At 44.0% G+C, this 22,568-nt stretch overlaps 1 protein-coding gene across 4 annotated transcripts in view; it reads right to left on the bottom strand.

The window, feature by feature from the left end:
• The window catches only part of Setd3 (SET domain containing 3, actin histidine methyltransferase), a 69,007-nt gene extending 46,580 nt beyond the window's left edge, over positions 1 to 22,427 (bottom strand). The window contains exons 1-6 of one of the 4 annotated variants that reach the window (XM_052185109.1): positions 22,266 to 22,427; positions 8,533 to 8,641; positions 6,820 to 6,912; positions 3,756 to 3,904; positions 1,608 to 1,680; positions 1,084 to 1,340 (exon numbers count right to left, since the gene is read on the bottom strand). In XM_052185109.1, the coding sequence (XP_052041069.1) occupies positions 1,084 to 1,340; positions 1,608 to 1,680; positions 3,756 to 3,904; positions 6,820 to 6,912; positions 8,533 to 8,635 (675 nt within the window). In that variant the 5' untranslated portion in view covers positions 8,636 to 8,641; positions 22,266 to 22,427. Of the gene's footprint in view, positions 1 to 1,083; positions 1,341 to 1,607; positions 1,681 to 3,755; positions 3,905 to 6,819; positions 6,967 to 8,532; positions 8,642 to 9,764; positions 9,787 to 22,265 lie in introns of those variants that run through there. The other 3 variants (XM_052185110.1, XM_052185111.1, XM_052185112.1) reach the window with 3 other exon arrangements.
• Between the last annotated feature and the right edge of the window lie 141 nt (positions 22,428 to 22,568).

Below are 22,568 nucleotides of genomic sequence, written 5' to 3'. Positions count from 1 at the left end.
ACCTGAAAGAAAACCTATGTATTACCATTCTTCATAATGTCCTAAACCTTGAGGTTAGAAAGGCAAAACAATTTCTATTTGAGGCAAGAATCCTATGACTTTTGAAATAGTTGGAACATCTGGCAGAAGGGGAGAAGTATCTTTGCGAGGGATCCTCCTATACAACAGGCATGAGGTAAAACTAAAACAGTAACTACACAGCGGTGGAGAGTGCTTGCCCAGCAAGCAGAAGGCCCTAGGATCTATGCACACACATACAAATAAAGTCATCTTTACAATAAATAAATAAATAAGGTAATAAAACTATTCCATTAAGCAATAAACTGAGATTACTACATTTCGAAAATGAAACAAAACACTGTAGGACAGATAATTTACAAAATAACCACATCAACCCAAATCAGGTTGTCAAACTGCCCAAGAAAAGGAAAGGGAACAAGCAGTTACCATTCCTGTTCTCCACGGTCAAGTGCAGCAGCAGAGGCAGACCCAAGTACTGCAAAGGGGCGTCTGGAGAAGACACCGCCTGCTCAGCTCAGTGGGGAGCTGCAGCACTGGCTCTGCCCCTTCCTGAAAAGGGAAGATGAAACCCCAAAACACACAAAGTCAAAATCAACCCTCTAGAGATTTGTGTATGATACTTTCACTTACAACTACCTAAGTTTCAAAGTACACTTTGAAAAACATAAGCAAATCACCTTGCAGTTGACATAACTGTCAATTTTTTTAACTAATGAATATAGTAGAAATTAATTTTAACTTTTACCAATTTCTGTTTCCTAATGTTTTTAAGTTTTTAATTTTTATTAAATTTATTCAATGTATCCATGAGTGTTTTGTCTGCATGTATATCTGTGCATTGTATGCATGCCTTGTACCCTAGGAAGCCAGAAAAGGACACCAGATCACCTGGACTTCTGCTTGTACTGATCCTGGACGCTGGTGAAGCCAGATGCATTTAAAACTATGCAGGAGCAGTTCTACAAAAGTGGAAATGATGGAAAGTACTTGAATACCCTCTAGCTTAAAAGCCAAGTGCTTGGGACCTGTATGACACATGCTACTCCTCCCCACCCTCCTCACCTGAATGACTTTATAGAAATAGGCGTACTGGCGTGCTGTGTTCTTATACTGGCTGAAGACATCGTGGATGGCTTGTGTCGACTGAAGACATCGCACTTCCTCTTCTTCGAAGTAGAGAGGAGTGTCATACTCACTGGGGAGAGTCTGAATGTATGGCAGCCAGAAAGAGTTGGGGCTAGCTCGCTCACACAGCAGATGAAAGGCCAGTGCAATGTTTCCCATAGCTTGGAGAATTCGGTCTTGGGAATACAGGGGCCCTAAATCAACCCAGAAGTTAGCAGGGTAAGTGCCATGGACTCCTTTAAAAAACCACCACTCAAAACATGCTAAAATCACAGCAAAAAATTCCAAGATCATATAATACTTCATGTCGCATGCATCCTTCTTTGGACATAAAATGGAAAACTTTAATATGGATTTGAGGGACTATGTCATCGGCTGAAAAAACAACCAAGCATGATCTTTTGTTGTCAAGAAATGAAATTTGTATAACTTGTACATTGCCTTAAATAAATTATTCTTACCCAATACTGAATTCTTAGCAGATTCAACAGTCATTAGTAACTTTCGTGGAACCCATAAAAATAATTCTTCTGCCTAGAGAAAAAAATAAGAAAACTGTAGAATCTCACAACATGCTATCATTTCAGCTGTATCTATCAGAAAGCCAACCACAAGGCTCTACACTAGAGCTTCATGTCAGCACTTGTAAACATCGGGTATGTCTTAAATATCCACATGTAGACTATCGTTAAGAGTGTAGAAGCACAATCTAAAACTCTCTATCAGAGAAAAGCTAGCACTACACAGTCTTTACGCTTATATCACAGAACAAGACTTTCAGCTTTACTCTGAAGTAAGTACAACATCTGGAATAGAACACAAAAGTATGTTTTACTGTGTGCTACACTTAGACTTTCAAGTTCTAAAAATGAGATAATCCCTACCTCTAACCCAGGGCCTCACATGTTACAAGTGAACTGCTTCTTCACGGAGACAATGAGCCCGAGCAGAGCTGCTGCTGCACAGGATTCAGTCCGAGCAGCAGCTAAAGCAGCAGCCCACAAACACCCTTAGCCTCACTCATCTCCTCCTGGCAGACTGACCAGTGCATCTCTACATGTGTGACAACTCTTTTGGGTATGCCTGTGTCTACCTCTACTGTTTAACCCATGCCTAGAGCTCTGTCATGTAGGACCATGCCAGGTGCAAAGTAGGAAGAAGGCCTTCAGCAGAACCCAGTGCACGGCACCTTAACCTTGCACCTTCCAGCCTCCAGACTGTGGAGACAGTGTTCCCAAGAAAAGCACCAGTTAGACTACAGCTAAGATACTGGGCAGTACTGGCATGAATGAGGCTTCTCATCAGGCACAAGAGAAAAGCCTGTGACATTCTGCCTCTATCAGTGTCACTATTTGAATGCCTTTCTGCTTTGTCCCCTATAATAGATTATAAGTATCACACATGAAGAAGTCCTAGATTTTTCTATCAATCTGGCATAATAATATAAATGAATCTCCCTCACACAGTAGGTACTCAACAGATACCTAATATGCCAGAGTTGTGAGGACAACAGGTTAATAAGAGCTTGGTCCAAAATATTGGGCTGGAGAGATGGTTCAGCAGTTAAGAGTACTAACTGCTCTTTGAAAGGTCCTGAGTTCAATTCCCAGCAACCACATGGTGGCTCACAACCATCCATAAAGAGATCTGATGCCCTCTTGTGGGGTGTATGAAGGCATCTACAGTGTATTTATATATAATAAATAAATTAAATAAATACATAAATTCTTAAAAAGAGCTTGGTCAAAAGTTATTGGTAGTCTGAGGAGACCGAACTAATATTCATTTCTTCTACTCAAGCTCTTCAGCAACTGAGAGATATGAGACTATAGTAAAGGGTCACTCAAAATATAACCTGCTGAGTTCCTGAAGCAGGCAGATGCTCCCACCTGCTCTCAGGCACACTGACTCTCTCCAAGCTCTTATGTGGGCTTGCCCTATAAGGCATGGGGTGGAAAGTACAAAGCAGAATGAACATCCTGGGGCAGCCAGCACCCACAGGCTAAGCTCAGTTCTTGCTCCCCACTGGCATACAAGCTAAGTGACTAAGTGACCCCTCCTCTCTAGGATAGCAGGGACGAAGGAGCAGAGAGGCTGCCTGAAGAGTGTTTCTCTCCAGATGCCCAGCTCTCCTCTCCTCTCCTCTCCTACTGCAGCTTTTCTGTGAGTAGTGTTTTCAGCCACTCAGTTATCCAGAACACGGGCCAACCTTCCAGCCGGCCCCCCAACATCCCCATCTAGCACAGGGTTTGATGTGTTCTCTCTTCCACCATTAAGTCCAGTTCTTCTCCCTTAGTAAGTCTCAAAATCCTATCAGGGACATTCCACAGTCTCCTCAGAGGCTGGTAAAGGCCTTGCTCTAGAGCAAGGTTAATGACAGCTCTCCAAGAGGATGGACTAGCAGGGCTCCCTAGAATGCTGTCGGGCTGAGGCCCATGTGGTCAGATAAAGGCACTGCAGCCCACAAGGATGGAGAATACTGCCTACATACCCACAAAGCTTTACACAGGCCTCAAGGGTCTCTGTCCCATACCTTGAGCTCAATCTCAAAACCACACAATGGTTTAACCACACTTAAACCCCCTTAGACCAACAGATAATAAACTCACCTTGATGTCTCTTGTTGCTCTCAAACCAAAGCCCTCTTCTTTGAAGTTAACCATTTCAAAACCCTCGACAGAAGCCCCGTTTTCAGAGGCCCATTTCATTAGATCAGGGAAGTAATCTTCTCTTTTCCCATCAAAAGTAACAGACAGACCTATATCATCCATGTTGGAAACAAGAGCTACTTTAGGACACATATCATCACATGGCTCTAGAGCATAAAGGCAGAGGACAGCTCTTACTAGCTCTTATCTTAACACCCCTACCCTGAAGAATCAAAAGGAACTATCGGGTGGTCACAGTACATACCTGAGCAAGCTCCAGGAAAGGGAATTAAAACCCAAACTCTGCCAGCCAGAGCACTAGTCTGTTCTGACACCACTGACAAGAACACTGAACATGAAGTGCCTCTGCTACACAGGGTCAATGGCAAAGGGAAAGAAGACTTAGTTACCATCTCTCTCCTCAGTGTCCTATCAGGAATCCCTATCAGGTAACATCAGCAGCTTGTCTCTGTGGACTGATGGTTGGAAGAGAGGAAAATGGTCTTCAGGCCTGACACTAACAACACAAAGATGCAGGGCTAACACAGGTAACTGGGAGTCTGTAAGTGTGATCTGAGGGTGTCCACACACAAAACAACACAAGTGATAGCATGTGCTTAAAACTCAGGCATGTGGCTGCAAAGATGGCTCAGCAACTAAGAGCATTGGCTGCTCTCAAAAAGGACTGAGGTTTGATTCTCAGCACCTGCACAGTGGGCCATAGCTCTAGTTCCAGAGGACCTGACACCCTCTTGTGGCCTCCACAGGCACCAGACATGCACATGCATGTAAGCAAAACACTCAAACACACAAAATAAGAAAGTATAACTATAGAAAAAAATTTAAACTCAAGCATGACAGTAATTATCTAAATTTACATGATTATATTTCTATTTATAGTTATATGATGTTTAGTAGTTGAAGTGTTCATAGTAAAGACAACACCTTTGAAAGAACAGTGTAGAGCTACAGTTCTATCTGGAATATTTTATTTCTTAAACCAAATACAAAAATCAAAAGAAAGGTGGAGGGTGGGGATGAGCAGCAGAAAGGAAGGAGAGAGGCCTAGGCCAGTGTGAACAGCAAGTGTGCAATCTGGGCAGGAGGCTCTTATCCACTCTCTTTTCTAGACTTCCCATCAGGTTTAAAATATTAAAAATGATGAAGTCATGCACTGGGGTAACTGTCCCATTATGATGACGTGGGGAGCAAGCGGCATGCCGCTAACATGAGGAGACAGGCCCAGAGCCTAGCCCATTTCACCACCCTGTAAAGTTTCCTGACACGCCTCTTTGCCATGCCAGGCATTAACAGAAACTAAGGAAGACAAATGATAAAGTTTAAAATGGAACTGTGTTCTCATTCTATAACTGTGCAGCCTAGTAACACTATCTACTAAGAAGACAGCCTTGGATAAGCAGAGACATTTTTGGGCAACTTGATGGGAGAAAATTAACACCATCAAGTCCACATGAACCAACTGGAAAGGCACCTGCTCTCCTGGACTTGGAGTCCAAGGCCATCCAAGCTATCGAGTACACCGTTACAGGTGTCCAAATAGAACAAGATGGTTCTATTTATTTAATAGGCAGCAAGTGGAAAACAACCATGTTTTTTTTTAAGAGTATAAAAGTTCATTTTTTTGCAGTGTGTACTCCTTATTGTTTTCTCTGCTATCTTCCATGTGGCTGTGCATATCAATATTCTTTTTGTGCTCTACAAGACAAAAACAACAACTATACTGAGAAAGCTTTTTCAAACTGACAGTCTCTTTGCCAACTTGGCTAAGAACAATTAAGATGGCTAGTAAATATGCCTTGTAAAAACACAGCTTAAGAAGTACAGTGCAGGGCCTAGAAACATGACTCAGCAGTTAAGAGCATTGGCTGTTCTTCTGGAGAACTCAGGTTCAATTCATTTCTGGCATCCATGCGGTGGAGCTTCAACAGTCTCTAACAGTTCCTGGAGATCTTACTCCCTCTCCTGGTTTCCACAGGCACTGCATTGATGCACATACATGTAGGCAAAATGCTCATAAGCATGAAATAAAAGCAAATCTCTTGTCTCTGTCTCTCCCTCCACAACCCCTCTCTCTAAAAAAGAAGTAGGGGCATAGGGGCTGAAGAGATGGCTCAGGAGTTAATAGTACTGACTCCTCTTCCAGAGGTCCTGAGTTCAGTTCCTATCACCCACATGGTGGCTCACAAGCATCTATAATGGGATCTGATGCCCTCTTCTGGCCTGCAGGTGTACATGCAGATAAAGCACTCATACATTAAATAAATACATCAATAGTTCAGTGGCAGAGGGCTTGCCTAGAATACACCCTGGTACAGTCCTCAGCAGCATACTCCCCATCACCACCAAAAATCCCTCACAAACCCACACAGCTTAAGAAATGTAACTACCAGAGCTGGAGAGATGGCTCAGTGGTTAAGAGCACTGACTGTTCTTCCAGAGGTCCTGAGTTCAATTCCCAGCAACCACATATGGTAGCTCACAATCATCTGTAATGGGATCCTATGCCCTCTTCTAGTGTGTCTGAAGAGAGCCATGGTGTACTCATATACATAAAATAAATAAGTCTTAAAAAAAAAAAAAAAGAAATGTAATTATCTCTTAACCAAGATGGGCTGGGTTGGATATGGTGGTGCTATAATCCCAAAACTAGAAAGGCTCATAGAAAAGGCTAATGGCTACATAGCAAGGCTGTCAGGAAGAAAAATGAGTTAATTCTAAATACCTGGTAAGACACTAACCAACACCACTTGACATGTCAAAGAAGCAAGAGTTAACAAGGCCCATACATATGCCGTACAATATAATAAATAAAGTCATGTCACTTTGTCCCCTGGACACAGATGTTTCCCCCTGGAGCTCAGCACTTCTTAGTCCTTTCACTCAAGTGGACAACAGTCCATCCCTGTGGGACCCTGGGTGACTGCCTCGTCTTTCTACAGACAGGTACTATCACCTGAGGCTTTACTATTCAGAACCCTCAGCAGCGTCATGCCAACAATTTTACCTTTTTGTTTCTTTCGTATTTTCTCAACCAGAGCCCGGATCTGCGTGTACTCTTCCCATTCTTTCCCTGGGCCGGGTGTAGGACTGCTGCATTCTGTAACGTGAAAGCCACTGCATAAGAACTCCTCCTCCACTTTAACCCACTAGTCTGCAAAAGAAGGAAGGTTTCCATCTCGTTCCTGACATGCTCAAGGACAGAGCTACTCTAGCCATGTAAGTATATGTTCATGACCTAGAAAGCAAATGACAGACTCTACACTTCTCAAAGCATGCAAATGACCTGATATCCAAGTATGCCCCTCCCCTAACTTCCCTAGTGGCTCCCACCTCTTCTAGTAACTCTCCTCAGAATACATCTGCAAACAGCTAAAATCTGAAAGCAAAGCTAGACTGAAAAATATTTTCCACGACCTCTTCTAGATGGAGAAGGTGCCTTTCTAGCTGAGTCCCAGAACGATGACTCTCTAAGGAAACCTGCTAAACTGAACATAGGATCAATTAGTTGACAAACATTTCATATCCATGTGTTTATTCTACAAAAGACAGGACGCAGTCATGCTGGAAAAGAAGCTAAGAGACTTTCGAAGAAGCTGAACTGCAGAACCAGCACCTACTAGGGGCCAGGGCTGGTCATCCTGGAACACACTGGCAGCCAGCATCCTGGGAGCACAGCTTTATTAAGTATTAAAATAGCTTAAAGACAAGTCTCCCTCCCATACTCCTGCCAAACCCACTCCCCCCCACTCATCTCAATAAAGAGAAGAGCATGTGGCAAATAATTAACATGATCTGGTTAACCAGTCTGACTTCATTCCTCCCCCACTAAGTGCTGACGGAGGCCCTGAAGGATAACAACAAAGCAGAAGTGGGGGTGAAAGCCAGCTGTGCTCCAACAGGAGGGAGGGGACACAGTGACAGGATGCAGGTCAAGCAGAACTCAAAGCACCCAGGGAGGGACCTCACAGTGGCCTGACTACTGGCCACTTTTTATTTTTGAAGAAAAGCTCTATCTTTACTTGAGTTTTAGCTGTCATATAACCTAAATATAAGGGGGAAAGGTTAACCTAAATATAAGGGCAAAAAAATCATGGCTCTGCCCAAGTTATCAGCAGCACCAATTTGAACCCATAACTCAAAATTATCAAAGTATTTTAGCTTAAAAAAGTGTGGGCAACAACACTTCATTTTAAACTAGGAACTCTCAGGCTTCATGTGAAAACCAGAAACACATTTATGTAATCACTGAGAATAAAGGTGAGCTATTCTGTTCTAGAAGGATGGCTCCCTGGGAGGTATGATGGGCTCGCCTAGGGCTACCAGCCATGGTACATCTTCTCCTATAACATCTCATATGGCACTTGTCAAGGGCTGGAGACAGTGGTCTGTTTGCTAATGGACACTGAGCCTCAGCAGTCTGTACAAGGCCACACTGCTAAAGAGCAGTGGAACCTGTTCTTGCCCATGGGTCTGGAAAGGATCACGCCCAATGGCTAACAGTTATGCCCAAACAGGCACCCACACTTTGCACAGGGGACTGAGGTGAGGGAAACTCTGCAATGCCCAGGCCCATGGCTTCTAAGAGCGTCAGAGCACAGCTGCTATACAGAAGGTCCTGCCCCAGGACCCCATAACCCTGCAGAGGAGTGAAAGGCATTGCCACATGTGGCAAGGACAGCTGGTGGGGTGGGGGCGGGGTGGAGAACTAGACACTTACTCTGCAACAGCTCACTTGTCAGGTTCAAGATTTCCTTTGGTGACACGGTGGCTGTGGCCCCAGTACCTGATTTCTGAGTTTTCACTCGACTCTTCTTACCCATTTCTGACTACAAAGAGAGAAAAGACAAAGAAATGCAAGTTATATCATCAAAGAATAAAATCAAGAAATAAGATGTGGCATAGGAGCATCTTCATCTTCCAATGCTAAGATCTTACCTCAATTCATATCTGGAATTTTCTTAAGGGTGAAAAATGTATAAATAACCCGAAGTCTCCAAACAGGAAAGAGAAGGATGCAGAGTAGTCTCAGAAACAAAGCGCACTCCTTCTCCCATGAAACCAGGGCAGAGGCAGATCCTACTCTATACACTGTAGCTATACAGGGTTTCTTGGTGCATACTGATGCATTACTGCAGGACAACTGTACAATGCTGATGTATATACCAGACATACACACAGTAGGGTAGGGTCAGTGACCCTCAGTCACTGCTCCTTAAAACAACCATTTCCCATAGTGATAATTTAGTCCTCCCAGATAAACACTGAAGATACACATTTTGGATAGCTAGTCTAATGCCTATATTCTGTTCTATAGAAAATCCAAAATGCTTTAAAAAGCAAGTGTAAGCACTGAAGACAAGCTTCACAGGCCATGCAGACCCTGGCCTTGTACAGGGTTCCTCATCTCTGGTCAGTCTTGCACTTTTAGCCATGTGAACCTTGTCCAGCAGACACATGAGAAATAACTAGGATACTCTCAGACAAATGAGGTGGGGAGACAAAAGGCATAACAACGGCACTCTGAGTAAAGACCTTAAGGAGCTGACATACATGTCTGCAGGAAGCAAGGCTCAGGCCATTCACAAGTGGAACCTGGTGAAGCAAGTCAGCAAATAAAGGGAGGCCCAATGAGGGGGTAAGCTCCTTGCTAAGTGCTGGGACTTGTGGATCCAATTTCTTGGAAAGAAGTTCATTGTGGTAGCACAGGCTACTCCAATGATTACTCCATTCATGGAGCCTTGGATGATGACTTAGACCATTCTCAGGGAAGACACAATGCTTACTTTGGTCACTTATTACAATAAAGAAATGGATGGGTTGGTGTAATAATGGGCATGGAGTTTAATGGTGGAGGACACAACCTGGGTTTAATGTGCAGCATCAAAAAGGAAAGAAATGACTGTCTGCTATGAAGAACTGTGATAGGACAAAGTTTAGAATGTGACTCACCTACTAATGTCATTGTCACTAAAGCCACACAAATAAGGCAGGTGCTAAAATAGGAAAAAAGCATTCTTTACAAAGAGATTCATCTTCTCTCTCACATCTAATATATCAAATCACATGTGACCTACCTTAAATCTAGTAAAAGGGTGTGAAACACTGGGTGTCGGTCACCCTGGATACAAGGGCACCAGTACAACATGCAAAACAGTTAGGAAACTAAAAGGAAGTAGCTGCTTTGAGTAGTGCTTTGAAGCACTGCTTCCTATGAGTCCCAGAAGGGAGGCAGGTGCCCCCTCTCCATCATCACTGACACTCAACCAAGAACAAGGACACAGGCTAGACAGAGCACCAAGCCTTTCTCTGGGAATCAAGCCCACCCAAGTCCATGGAGGCATGGTACGTCTACAAAGAGCCGCCAAGGTTCCTAGAAGTACTAACTTTTTAATCATACCTCCAAATATAGCAGACCTGCTGGCCTGCAAGACCTGCAGGAGCACACTATTGGTGACATGCAACTGGCCTCTGGCTCCAGTCCTGTTGTCAAGACCTGCTATCCTGTGAGTCTCTAAATGACTCAAGATCAGCACTGTGAGGAAGAGCTCTTAGATCCTTCTGCTCATAACAGAAATGGCCAACAAAAGCATGTTGCTCCTCCCCAAGTGGTTTGGTGATGACGGGACTGTAAACAGGCTTTACTTGCTAGATCCTCTGTCCCTCCACTCCCCAGCTGACTGGTGTTGGCCTACCTCCAAGGATTCATTCAAGCAGCCACAGCAACCTCCCTGTATTCAGGGTCTGTTCTCTATCAGGCATCACTGAGTTAAGATCACATCTTTTCTCTGTCCAAGGTCACCTAACAGGTAAGAAATTTAAGCTACAACCGAAACTGAGCACCACCACTCCCAGGGTGCCTCCATTTATATACCAGGAAGCACATGGTATTTCAGAATCAAAAGAGCTTAATAGTTCTTCCAGACCAACAGGGTTAAATACTGGTTAAATATATCACGAAAAAGCCCCTGACAGTCATCATGTGGCTTACACTGGAGTATCTCCAGCAGCCTCATTCTACATACCTCCTGCTTAGGCTCTGACAACAGTCTGTCTCTCTTCCTGACCAAAGCCCTCTGCTACTAAACCAACCCTTCCTACTACCTGATTCCACAGCACCTTATGGGCCAGCTATCCTAAAGGCTCCCAGTCCTAGTACACATTACCTGTGCCTTTGAACACACACCCTCTCCCTGCCAGTCCTCACACAATACCCCAGACACTTGTTCATCACTGCTTCTTCTCAAACTCCTATCCAGGTATCTCCTGAACGCTTTCCCAGTGTTCCCAGTTACAGTTCTCTGTCCTTTACACCCCTGCAATTCCTTGAATGTTCTTCAATTACTGTGATACAAGACTAATGCAAAGCCCACTCCTCTCCATCTTGCCCTGGATGCCAGGCTCCTTGAGGGAGCTCTATCTTATTTATCTTCCTAAGTCTAACCCCTCAGCTCGGACCTCAGAAAGAGCAGTTGTTCCACAATGGATACTACACTAAACTGTCAAGTTAAAGCATACTCACAGTTCTAATGGGGTTAAACCTGTGATCCTACAGTTGCTGCCCACATGACTAGTCCCTGGAGATATACGAAAAATATCAAATGCCTATTCTGTGTGAGAGACCATTAACTATGTCAGAGTGATGTGAAAGCACTTGAGCAGTAATTGTCATACAGCTAAGTACAACTATACAAATAAATATAACTATTTAGTTCAAAAATGGCCAGTTTCTAGAACCACTGATAGATACAAATGTATTAAAGATAAAACCTGGAAACCCCATCAGTAATTTAACCTTTGGAAGTGTATGTGGGCGCATGTGCTCCCTCTCTCTCCCAAAAGTCCACGTTCGGCCCTTCTCTCCCTGACTCCAGTTTCTTCCACCATTGTCCACAGTTGGACAATACACAGCTTCATTGGCTTATCCATATGCCACACAGTTTCCACCTCCAGTAAAGTAAGGAGACCATCCGGTGCACCCTAACCACCTACCAGGCACTTTCCAGTCCACAGGCATCTCCAGAGGCAACAAGTAGCTCACCTTCTTTCCATTCCCCTTGATGAGTTTCCTCTTCTTGAACTTTACACAATCTTATTTACCGTGCAAGTTTCTTTTGCTCAACTTAACATCTATCCACAGCTCACAGTTACCACCTGCCCTCCCGTAAGTTCACCCTTAGAAGGATGAGCCCTACTCTCACCCTACTCTACCTGTCTGGCTTTATTCTATCTGTCCTTTATACTTCTCAGCTCCATGGTTGGTCTGTGTTCTGGAGCACAGCCATGTGTCATCTAGGCTTCTGGTGTAGTTTCCCACGTACTTTGAGGCCCTGCAGTGGCTGTCGGGAGCTCTAAGCTCTTTCTTGCAGCCATCACTCCTATGGAAGTCAGGAGGAAGTTCCAAGGCAAGGCCATTAGCAGATGATGAAGGTTTGGTGCGTATTAGGATTTGGCCTCTTGTTTCTGTGGACTGCTTCCCTCCCACAGTCCTGCAGCCTCTAAGAGACAGAAAATAACCAGACCTGGTCCACACAGACTCTCCACTTACAGAAGGGAAGGAGAGTAAAGTCTGGTTCCCAACAGAACACATCTTCCTGAAGAACAGGATTCTAAGTTGGGCCATCTCTTAATCTGTTCCACCCAAAAGATAAGTTTCCAGGGTTCTCAGCCTCTGCACAGTGAATCCACTACTGAGGCCAAAGCCCTCAGAATCCATCACTTTTTGACAAAACTTGAGCATTTGTAAGGGCACTTCATATCCAAACCATACAGTCAGAATGAAACAATGACTTCATTTTTAATGAGTTCTATTGAAGAACGAGGACAATTTTTAAAGTAAAAAATATACATTTATATAGGATGGGTGAGAAACAACTGGACCACTGTGCATATACAGAAAGACTTTAGTATATTAAATAACAGAACCTCTGGAAATACATTCATATTTTTTTGTGTTTTTGTCTCTTTGAAGGCAGCAAAGCAGGATATTATTTGTTTCTGGTATCAAAGGAAGAGCTATGACCAAGCACAGCTGGAAGCTCAGGAGAAAAGGGATACTTGCTACAAGGGCCACAAGCATTTGCCCATGTGGCCACCACAGCCCAGTAAGATTGATATTGATACTCCAGCTGTTAGCAAACTGAGAGAACACTGTGACTTGGCCAAGAGACCAGAACCACCAAGAAGCAGAGCCTGGCTTAAAGCCATGGGTCAGTTGCCCATCCAGGCGGACTCTAAATGTAAAGGCACTTGAGTAAACAAGCTCTTCCCTATCTCCTGGGTGGGCGATAGTGACCAATGTGAAGGACAACAAAGCCAAGGAAAGCCAGGCCTGTAGGTCTCAGAGCTGAGAAACTAAGTCACACCCAAAGCAAAGCAGCAGAGGTAATTCTCCAAACGCCCAAGTAAACTACAGAGGGCAAGGAGGGAAGTACAGTTTAAGAAGGAGGACTGAGAAAATCAGGGAGTAAAGTCATTTCCTAAATCCAATTCTTCTTTGACAGGTTTCATCACAAAATTTATCTATGCTGAGTGATTTCCCTAGTCTTGTGGATTTGAAATGATTACCCAGACTTCACACTTATGATTCAAAACTTTGCTACACATAATGGTTGGTTTTGTGATTCAGCTAACTTGGATGTCTGTTTCCAACTTTTAAACAAAGCTGTCAAAGAGGTACCAAGCTCATCTTGAACACTAAGTGTATGTGTGTTGGGAGGGGGGGGCGCTACTCATTCACCAGTTTCCTACAAAGACCAAATATTTATTACTAATATTTGTTCTACATATTCATGTAAATATATGCCAAATTAAGCACCTATGCTCTTACTCTTTCTCTGTCCCTTTCCCCCTTGCTCTCATTAGAAATGTTAGCTGTACAGCACATGGCTAAGTGAAAGATATTCTCCCTTGAATTTTAGACTGAAATAGCGTATGAACTATCATGGGAGAAGCAGAAGTGAAGCCTAAACAGCAACTGCAACAAAAAGTATTACTTTAGACAAAGGAAGGAAGGAAGGAAGGAAGGAAGGAAGGAAGGAAGGAAGGAAGGAAGGAAGGAAGGAGGCAGGCAGACAGGCTGCTGGGGAAACCAGCAGAGTCTCACTCTCAGGAGGCACCTGAGAAGCAGGCCTTGCTGTAAGTCCACCCACCTGTCTCCACTCACCAACCCGAAGTTTGTGAATAGTACAGGATCCTCAAGCCTGGCCCTTTTTAAGTCAGTACAGACTACTCAGCAAGCCCAACAGCCATCTCCCTACGTGACAGACAGGGAAACAAACACCATAACCGTTAAATTGCAGGCTGACTGGCAAGAAGGGACAACTGTGACTACTGACAACTTTCACCATTGAATTATTTCCCATTCTAATCTATACAGGGAACTAAACAGACCATACTTTGGAGACCATGGCTAGAGGAGGATGTGAGACCATGGCTAGAGGAGGATGTGACAGGATAGAGACTAAATACTTAACTCATTATTACATGGTGTAACTCATATATACTAATGGATAACATTCAGTTGCAAAAAAATGACTTGCATTTAATAATTAAAATGGAAAGAATACCAATTTGTACTTCAATTAAGTTTTTCCTGAAAATGCTGCTTTGAACTAAGTACAACTAGAACAAACATTTTTGATAGTACTTATTTGGCAGTATGCCCAGGAAACCTAGCTCAGACAGGCAGCATCTGCTCTTCAATGCAGTTTGCACTGACCCACCTCGCAGCTGGGTCTTCTGAAGGACGTTCTGTCCATGTGCTTCCTCCTGTTCCAAGTTTCCAGCTGTAAAATGCACCTGGTGGGGGGGGGGGGTGAAGCCAGCCAATGTATATAAAGAACAGGAAGCACTCTGGTCCCGTTTCACTAACTACTCTGTAGACCATGAGAATCAAACATCACAATGAAAGTATATGCAGAACGAGCTGGGAAACAGAAAGACACAGGGCAACATTTTCTGTCCCAAACACAGCACTGACAAGGTGCGTCATGCTGGTGCCTTGGCTTCACGTGGTACCAGGTGAACTGGAACTAACAGTTACCAGAAGCACACTCAGGCTTGGCCCAGCATGCCACACCATAATAACTTACACCAGCATGGCTGGTACCGACCAACTGGCACAACACTCTGGAATCAGTGGAGGTGCTATATGCCATGGACTCAAAGGAATCAAGGCGCCAAGGCAAGCGAGCAGTCCAAAGAACAGATTTTGACTCAGCAGCTACTTAAGTGCCAATACAAACATAGATCTAAGTTTTATTCTCTTTATAGAATAATTTGGACTGTCATATATATGCAGAGTAATTTGAGAATTCAAAAAAGTTCCTTTCCACAAAAATACTGACAATTTTTCCAGAAATTTAAACAATAATTCTAAATTTCAAACCATCTGGTTGTTTTTCAGTATAAATGGTTTTGAGCTGATGTTAAATTATAAGCACACTGAGATTAACTCCTGGCTTCTTGATAGGGAATGGATGAACCCTGAAGTTCATCACACTCCAGCCACCCCATGGCAGTCAGCAGAAGCAGCATCATGGACCACCATCAGTGACTACTGCATCCCTAAAGCAGGCATCAGATGTGTCTGAATGCCATCAGTGAGGGAACAAACCACACTGGCCTGCAGCTCTACAGCTATAGTAACTGCCTGCCCACGTCTAATTTAACTTCAGTGAGGAACAGCATGCTGTAGAAACAGAAAGGTGTCCATCTCTTCCTGCAAGTGACAAGTCAGACCATGACAACTGGGCAAGCAGGCTGAACACAATAGTGTCTGTTACACTTGCGGGAAAGCCTAAATCTGTCTCTGAATTATATAAACTGGTCATTGACAAAATAATAACCCTCTCTGGTAAAAAGCTATTATCTGAACGAGCAGGTGACATCTATGAAAAAACTAGTGACCATGTGACTAACTTGAGCAAAGTGTAAGCCCCTGAATCCAGCCTGCTAGGATATCTCTTTGACAGCCATGCATGTCCTCAGAAGCAGTGACCTGAGCTAAAGCTTGGGCTGTCTTCTACCTTGCTCCCTGCCACCAGGACAATACCTGCACGTTGAGATTAGCTTTACCTTTTCTAAATGCTACATCAAAAATGAAGTTCTGTTATCTACACCATCCTTCAAAGAAAAGAATCTAGTCAGTCCCCATGAGGCTCCTATTTAAAACAATCATCTAAAAATAATAATAAACTAAGGTGTCAGGAATCACTTCTATTACTGCTCTCTCTAAAACAAAGACAACAGTGTTAAATGGTGACAGGACAGCTGAAACCTGTTATGTCACCTTGAAGCCACTTACACTCTAAACAGGAGACTCTAGATTCTAAAATTATAGAGCATCAGGACTAGAAGACACCTTTGAGATGATTATGTAAACCCTTAGGCACATTATGTCAACATCAACTCCCAATGCATCAATCCACCATCTGACTCTAATCTGAAAACACGTGGCTGGCTAGCAAACTCACAACCTGAAGCATTCCACTCAGTCCTGGAGTCCTCTGATCGGAGGCAGGCTACTGACGGCCATCAATCCTGCCTGCTCTCTTCTGAAGCAGTCTCTTACTTGTGAGCTACTCCTCTGTGACCTCTCCAAATTCTATGAAGATGGCTTCCATGTTCTCCTTTTCCAGGTTTATAGCATGCCACCCTCCCCAGCTTCTCAAAAGTGAACAAACTCTGTACACTGCCCTCCAGACAGCAGGACAGCAAAAGTCCTTCTGAAACAATCTGAGGGAGTCACACTTCAGTGGGACTCCTGCCCCACTGGAACTCAAATCAAAATCTTATTAATTTCTGTAAGGTTGTTCCAGGTGGTTTAGAAACCAAGAAAATCCATTCTCTTGTCCTGTATCCATTCTTGAGTGTCTCATAAGACACACAACCCTATTACAGCCTTTAAGATGAGAGTAGATCAAATAAAGCTATTCATCACATAAACTTATATACAGTAAGACACATGCACTACACTAAACCTGAATATTCAAGTGAGTGCAGTAATTCTGATGTTAGGTTATTTCTGGGTGACATTCCAGACTCCTGAAACCATATCATTCCTGCCATGTACTGTGACAGTTTCCAAAATGACTGCTCTCATCCTAAGTGCATGGTCTAGGCACACACTGCCTACCATGGACTCAAATGAGCATCATACATAACAGATGAGACAAGTATCATTACAACCCCTTTACAGATAAGAAAGCTGCTGCTTAGAAAAATTAATGTATATAAGATGATAAGTTCAGCCAGTACCAGAGCTTCATAAGTACTTCTCAAACATGGCTTTTGTCGATAACCAATTGCATGTTGAGGATAGAACATACAATTGTATGTTCAGTCATGATCACTGCTATCCCTGATGTTCAAAAGGGCAACATATTCTTGCAGTAACAAAATATATGGGCATAAGGTTTTTCTCTTTGGTTTTTCCAAGGATAAGTCTATTTTGCTTGCTTTTTCCAAGTATGCTGGAATGACCTCAGTTAAATATGGGCATAAACAAAACTTATAAAGGCACTTCCCCAGTCAGACAAATCTTCCTTCATCTCTGTAATTCACATCCTTGTTAAAGATCAACAACTTGCAGAATCCACGATGACCACGACAACAGTAATTAACAAACCAAAACTTCATTAGTCACTAATAAATACTTCAGAATAAAAGCAACTTTAATAGTACTTTCATTCATACAATTCTTACTTTTTCTTAGCTGTACTTAGAAAACTGTTGACATTAAAGTCAGGCCTATTTTCTAAAACTGAAATTTTTAAAACCTCTTAATTGTAAATGCCTTTAAGACCATACCATGCCCTAATGAACTGTAATCTTTAAAATAGGAAGTGAGCCAGGCAGTGGTGTCGTATGCCTTTAATCCCAGCACCTGGGAGGCAGAGGCAGGCAGATTTCTGAGTTCGAGGCCAGCCTGGTCTACAGAGTGAGTTCCAGGACAGCCAGGGCTACACAGAGAAACCTGTCTCAAAGAAAAAAAGAGAGAGAGAGAAAAAAAAAAAGGAAAGTGAATTGGGAGACTGAGACAAGAAGAGGGCCAGCCTGAGAAAGAACAGAGGGGTGGGGAAGAGAATTTAGTGAAAGGCTGTAATCCAGCTACTTGGGAACTTGAAGCAAAAGAATCAAGTTCAAGAACAGCCAGGCAATGGTGGCAGATGCCTTTGAACCCAGTGCTAGGAGGCAAAGGCATGTGGCTAGAGTTCCAGGACAGCCAGGGCTACACAGAGAAACCCTGTCTGGAAAAACAAACAAGCAAACAAAAAGTTCAAGGACAACACAACACAGACTACTGAGACCTTACCTCAGAATAAGAGATTTTTAAAGGCCTAGAGATTTATACCACTTGCCTGAGAGGCCCTGGGCTCAACCCATTACTTCAAAAAGAAACTGAAACTCAGAGTCACAGACAGTGTTAACTCTAAAACACCAAGTATTACTGAGTTCTGGGTATGTGCAATTTTTATGTGTCAATAAAAAAGAAAAACGTAAAAAGCATGACTGTAGACATCCAATCAGCTGTGCTCTCTATCCCACTCTACTTCCTTGGACTGTTAGAACATTTCTTCTAACTCTGTTCATCTGCTCTCCCTCCCGCCCAAGCCCATTACTGAGGTGAGGCTTGCCAAAGGTTAAATATTCACTTTGGGCTGGTAATCAGAAATCACTCAGTTTCCTTTCAAGGCCTAACTTCAGCAAAATCCTTGTCTCTACTAACAGGGACACTATTTTAAATAAGAACATTAAAAAATTCTAAGTCTTTTGTATTGAATTTTATGCATAATTCTTTTCTTTTTTTTTCACTTGAAATTTATTGATACCTGTTTTGTGCCCCTAGTCTAATGATTTGTTTATTTCCAAAACCTAGAGGAGTTTCCCAAGTGGAAATGAGGTCTATGAAGTTTATTTCTGTCTTAAGTTACCAGACAAACTTACTACAAAACAGTTATTATTGCATATTCTTTTAATTACAGATTTTTTCATAAAACTATTAATATACTTACGTTTTGTCTCAACTTCTTTGTAAAAGAAAATATATCACTAAGTGGCTAATGAGATGGTTCCTTAGATACCAGCATCTCATGTTCTTTCAGGGAACCTGCACTTGGTTTCTGACATCCACATCTGGCAGCTCACAACCATGTTAAATCCAGTTCTAGGTAACCCTTTCTTTTTTTTTTAAACCTTCATCAGACCAGGAATACATACTTAGGCATGTGTTCATGCATACGCATACACACACACACACACACACTCACACACACACTCTTTAATTTAAAAAATTAATTTAAAGAATCAAAAGGTTGTTATAATGTTTAACCAAGAGAAATTACTGTAGAATTAATATTTTCATCTCTAAATGATTAATAACTCCAATTTTAAGGACAAGATAAGGAAGAAATAAAATGAAAAACCAATGGAAGATATCAATTTTGTGAAATAAAGCAGCAAAAGTGCAGACTAGAAAACCTGAAAAATAAGAGACCTTTACTATAATTAATAATCTCAAGTGGCTGAATCCAAATCAGAATGAATTGGTTTCACAATAACTTAAATAAAAGGACACACAATTCCAAATATCCTTCTCTAACAGAAAGTGAGTCCAAACATAATAGTGAAGATCATGAGCCAAGTGAAAAAGCAAGTACCTGGTCACAGCAATTCCCTAAGAGCAGCAGAACATACATTCACTGTTCTGTTAAAATAATCTAATTGTAACAAACGGTCCCTCTGCTTCTTCAGAGCAACACAGCTAGCCTACACTCCCAGGACTTTGGGCTAAGAGGAAGAAACACTGAAATTTGACTGCTCCAGGAAAATCACCTTGCTCTGTAGCCAAGAGCAGGCCACCACTTTCTGAAGACCTGGAACCTTACAGCAAACTACACACAACACAGTTACATTTCTAGCAGCTACTTCTGAGTCAAACTGAGACAGACTTTGTAACTCAAACAGTTGAGAAACTTGGAAAGCCTCACCCTGCTTGCAGAAGCCGCAGTATATCTCACTCACAGTTTACCCATAGTCCATCCACACAGCATCAGTTAGTCCAATATTCCATTGCAGATTCAGTCACCAGCAGGGGAAATAGGTAAAGGGACTGATGGAAGCTCAGTTACTGAACACATACAAAGCTCTGGTAGTGACTACACCCTGAAGGACACAGTGTGACAACTATCTGCATGGCAGAGACATTGTAATAAGTATTGGAAGTAAAATACAGACAACTTAAACCTTGAGAGAGGTAGTGTATAAGTTAGATGCAAACACTTCCCCACTGCATATAAGGTCTGAAGCAGTTCAGGGCAGGATGGGAACATCCTCTGTGGACTGGGGAGACTACTACAAGCAAACCTACTCTTTGAGCTCCTGGTGGTACTTTGTTGAGCACTGTCAGCTTTAACATTCTCTTTTCAGTGTGATCAAAATTTAGGTTACTGACTTCACCACAGTGCTGAACATACAAACAGTTTTCTAGTGGTTGACCTACAGAACAATAACAAACTGAATATAACCTCACTGTCTTATTATCACGTGGCTTCTAAAGAAATGGCTTAATCATCTTTAAATTTGGCCTTTTTTATGTACCACATAAAAAAGATAGCCAATGACAATGACATGTGAATGTATAGTACTGAACTCAAGCCTTCTCACACAATAAGCAAAACTCTAACACTGAGCTAGATCCCTAGCCAGACAGGGTCTCTCACACAGTCTAGGATAGCTTTGAACTTAAGATCCTCCTACCTCAGGTCCCTGAGTAGCTGGGGCTGCTGTTAGCTATGCCACAAGGCCCAGCTAACAGCATTTCAGTGAGGAATTATACTGGACATTTATAAACAGAAAAGGAACAGAAACTCTCATTGCTAGAGCCCACATCAGCACAATGTTTGGATCTTCAACTCCAGCATAGCTCCACTGAGATGTTTGCACAGTGAAAGAGGAGAGAGAAGCAGCAATCACTTCCCTCCAAGGGAACTTAGAGTTGCATATCCAGATATTAGTAAGATCTCAAGCAAGAGAAAGGACTGCACAGTGAAAAGAAGGGTTGGGGAAATAAAGGTTGTTTCGAGTCCCAGTAGGATTTTTTTCTGTAGCTTTTCAGAACTTGGCTTTGCAAACTATTTTCTTAAGCCCTAGAAAAAATCATTCCCAATGGCTGGAATTCCACCAAAATATCAATCAAAGCAAGCCTCAACAGGTAGGAGCCCACATACACACTACACTGTAGGTAATATAACGGTTTCAGTGAGTCTAGACAAACTTTTTAACCTAGAGAGGAAATGTCCTTTTATACTGCTGCATTTTAAGGGTGCATTCACTTAAAACTCCCCAAGACTATCACTGTTTAAATCTCATTTAAAATATACCCTCAGCATCGCTTTTGAAAGGGAAAATGGGGCCAGTATCACTTACATACAAAAAAGCCACTCTTTCAGTGTCCAATTCTGGTTTTAGTTTTGTGGGTTTTCGAAAGGGGGTCCCTATGTAGCTCTGGCAGGCCTGAAACTCATGATCTCCTGCCTCAGCCTTCCTGGATGCAGTTCTGTTCCATCCATCACTAAAACCTCAAATCTTCTGAGAATCTGTAAGGTAAAATGACGGCCAACATCCTGCTCAAGTGTGGTTACTTCGGTAGCAACACCGTGTTCGTTTAGAAATGGATTACAACATGTCCCGAGTCATCCCCAACGCTTGCACACTTCTTAAACGCACCAACGTCCTCTCCTGACACGACGCGGAGGGGGTGAGGCCCCTGGCAGCCAGTGGCGCACGTCACTAATCCGCTCCTTCTCCAAGAGTGGCGACTAGGGAGAAGACGCAGAGTCGCATGCCCTGGCTGCAGCCGCGAGAAGGAAGAGTTGAAAATCGTTATGGCAAACTCCAAGAGCACTGACTGCTTCTCTCTCGCAGCGCGCTCCTCGCGTGTGGCCTTCGGCCAGGAGCGCGTGGGAAGAAACATGACCTATTTTCTACGCCGGCCTTTGCGAGCGGGCAGTGGAGGACGAGGCGCGGGGGCCGGGCTCCCGGTGGGCAACAGAGAGCTGCAGAGGCGCCTCGGCCCCAAGCCGCGTGCGCCCGCCGCAGGAGGAAGGAAACCAAGGCTGCAGCCCGCTGCTCGCAGTCCCAGCGCCCCGCGCGCGCTCCGGGCCCCGGCCGCACCCGAGGGCGGCGCCCAGGCCGCGCCCAGGCCGCACCCTGCACCTGCCACCGGCCCTGGTCCCAGTAGCCGAGGGAGGCTGCAGAAGCTCACGAGTCCCCTCAGGGCACAGGCCTGCCGGGCCTCGGAGCCCGCAGCCGCCCAGGCCCTGAGAGCTCGGCCGCGGCCGACCACCGGACCTCGGAGCCCTCACGCCCGGCCTCACATCGTTATGGAACGGTGGAACCCCGTCCCCTCAGCCCGCGGGCCGCACGCGGGAGCTTGCCGTCCGCACTCACCTGCCCGCTTCGCCTACGCGCAGCGGCGGCGCCACACTCCGGCCGGGACCCCACCGTCCGCCTCAACCAACCCCCAGGCGGCGGCGGCGGTGGCGGCGGCGGCGGCCGGACGGGAGGGGCGGGACGGCAGCCAGAGACAGCCCCGCCGCCCAGGCCCAACCCGGCTCCGCCCGCCCCTGGGCCCCGCCCACGGAGCGCCGCCGCCGCCGTTCATTGGTCCGCACCTAACACGCCTTGGTGCCGCTACGCCCCGCCGCCCACCCGCCCTCCAGTCAGGATACTGCCCAGCCATTGGACATCAGC

The sequence above is a fragment of the Apodemus sylvaticus genome, chromosome 6 (assembly GCF_947179515.1).
Source record: "Apodemus sylvaticus chromosome 6, mApoSyl1.1, whole genome shotgun sequence".
In the NCBI taxonomy this organism is placed as follows: domain Eukaryota; kingdom Metazoa; phylum Chordata; class Mammalia; order Rodentia; family Muridae; genus Apodemus; species Apodemus sylvaticus.
Note: the sequence above shows the minus strand (reverse complement) of the source record. Positions and strands in the feature narration are given on the sequence as shown.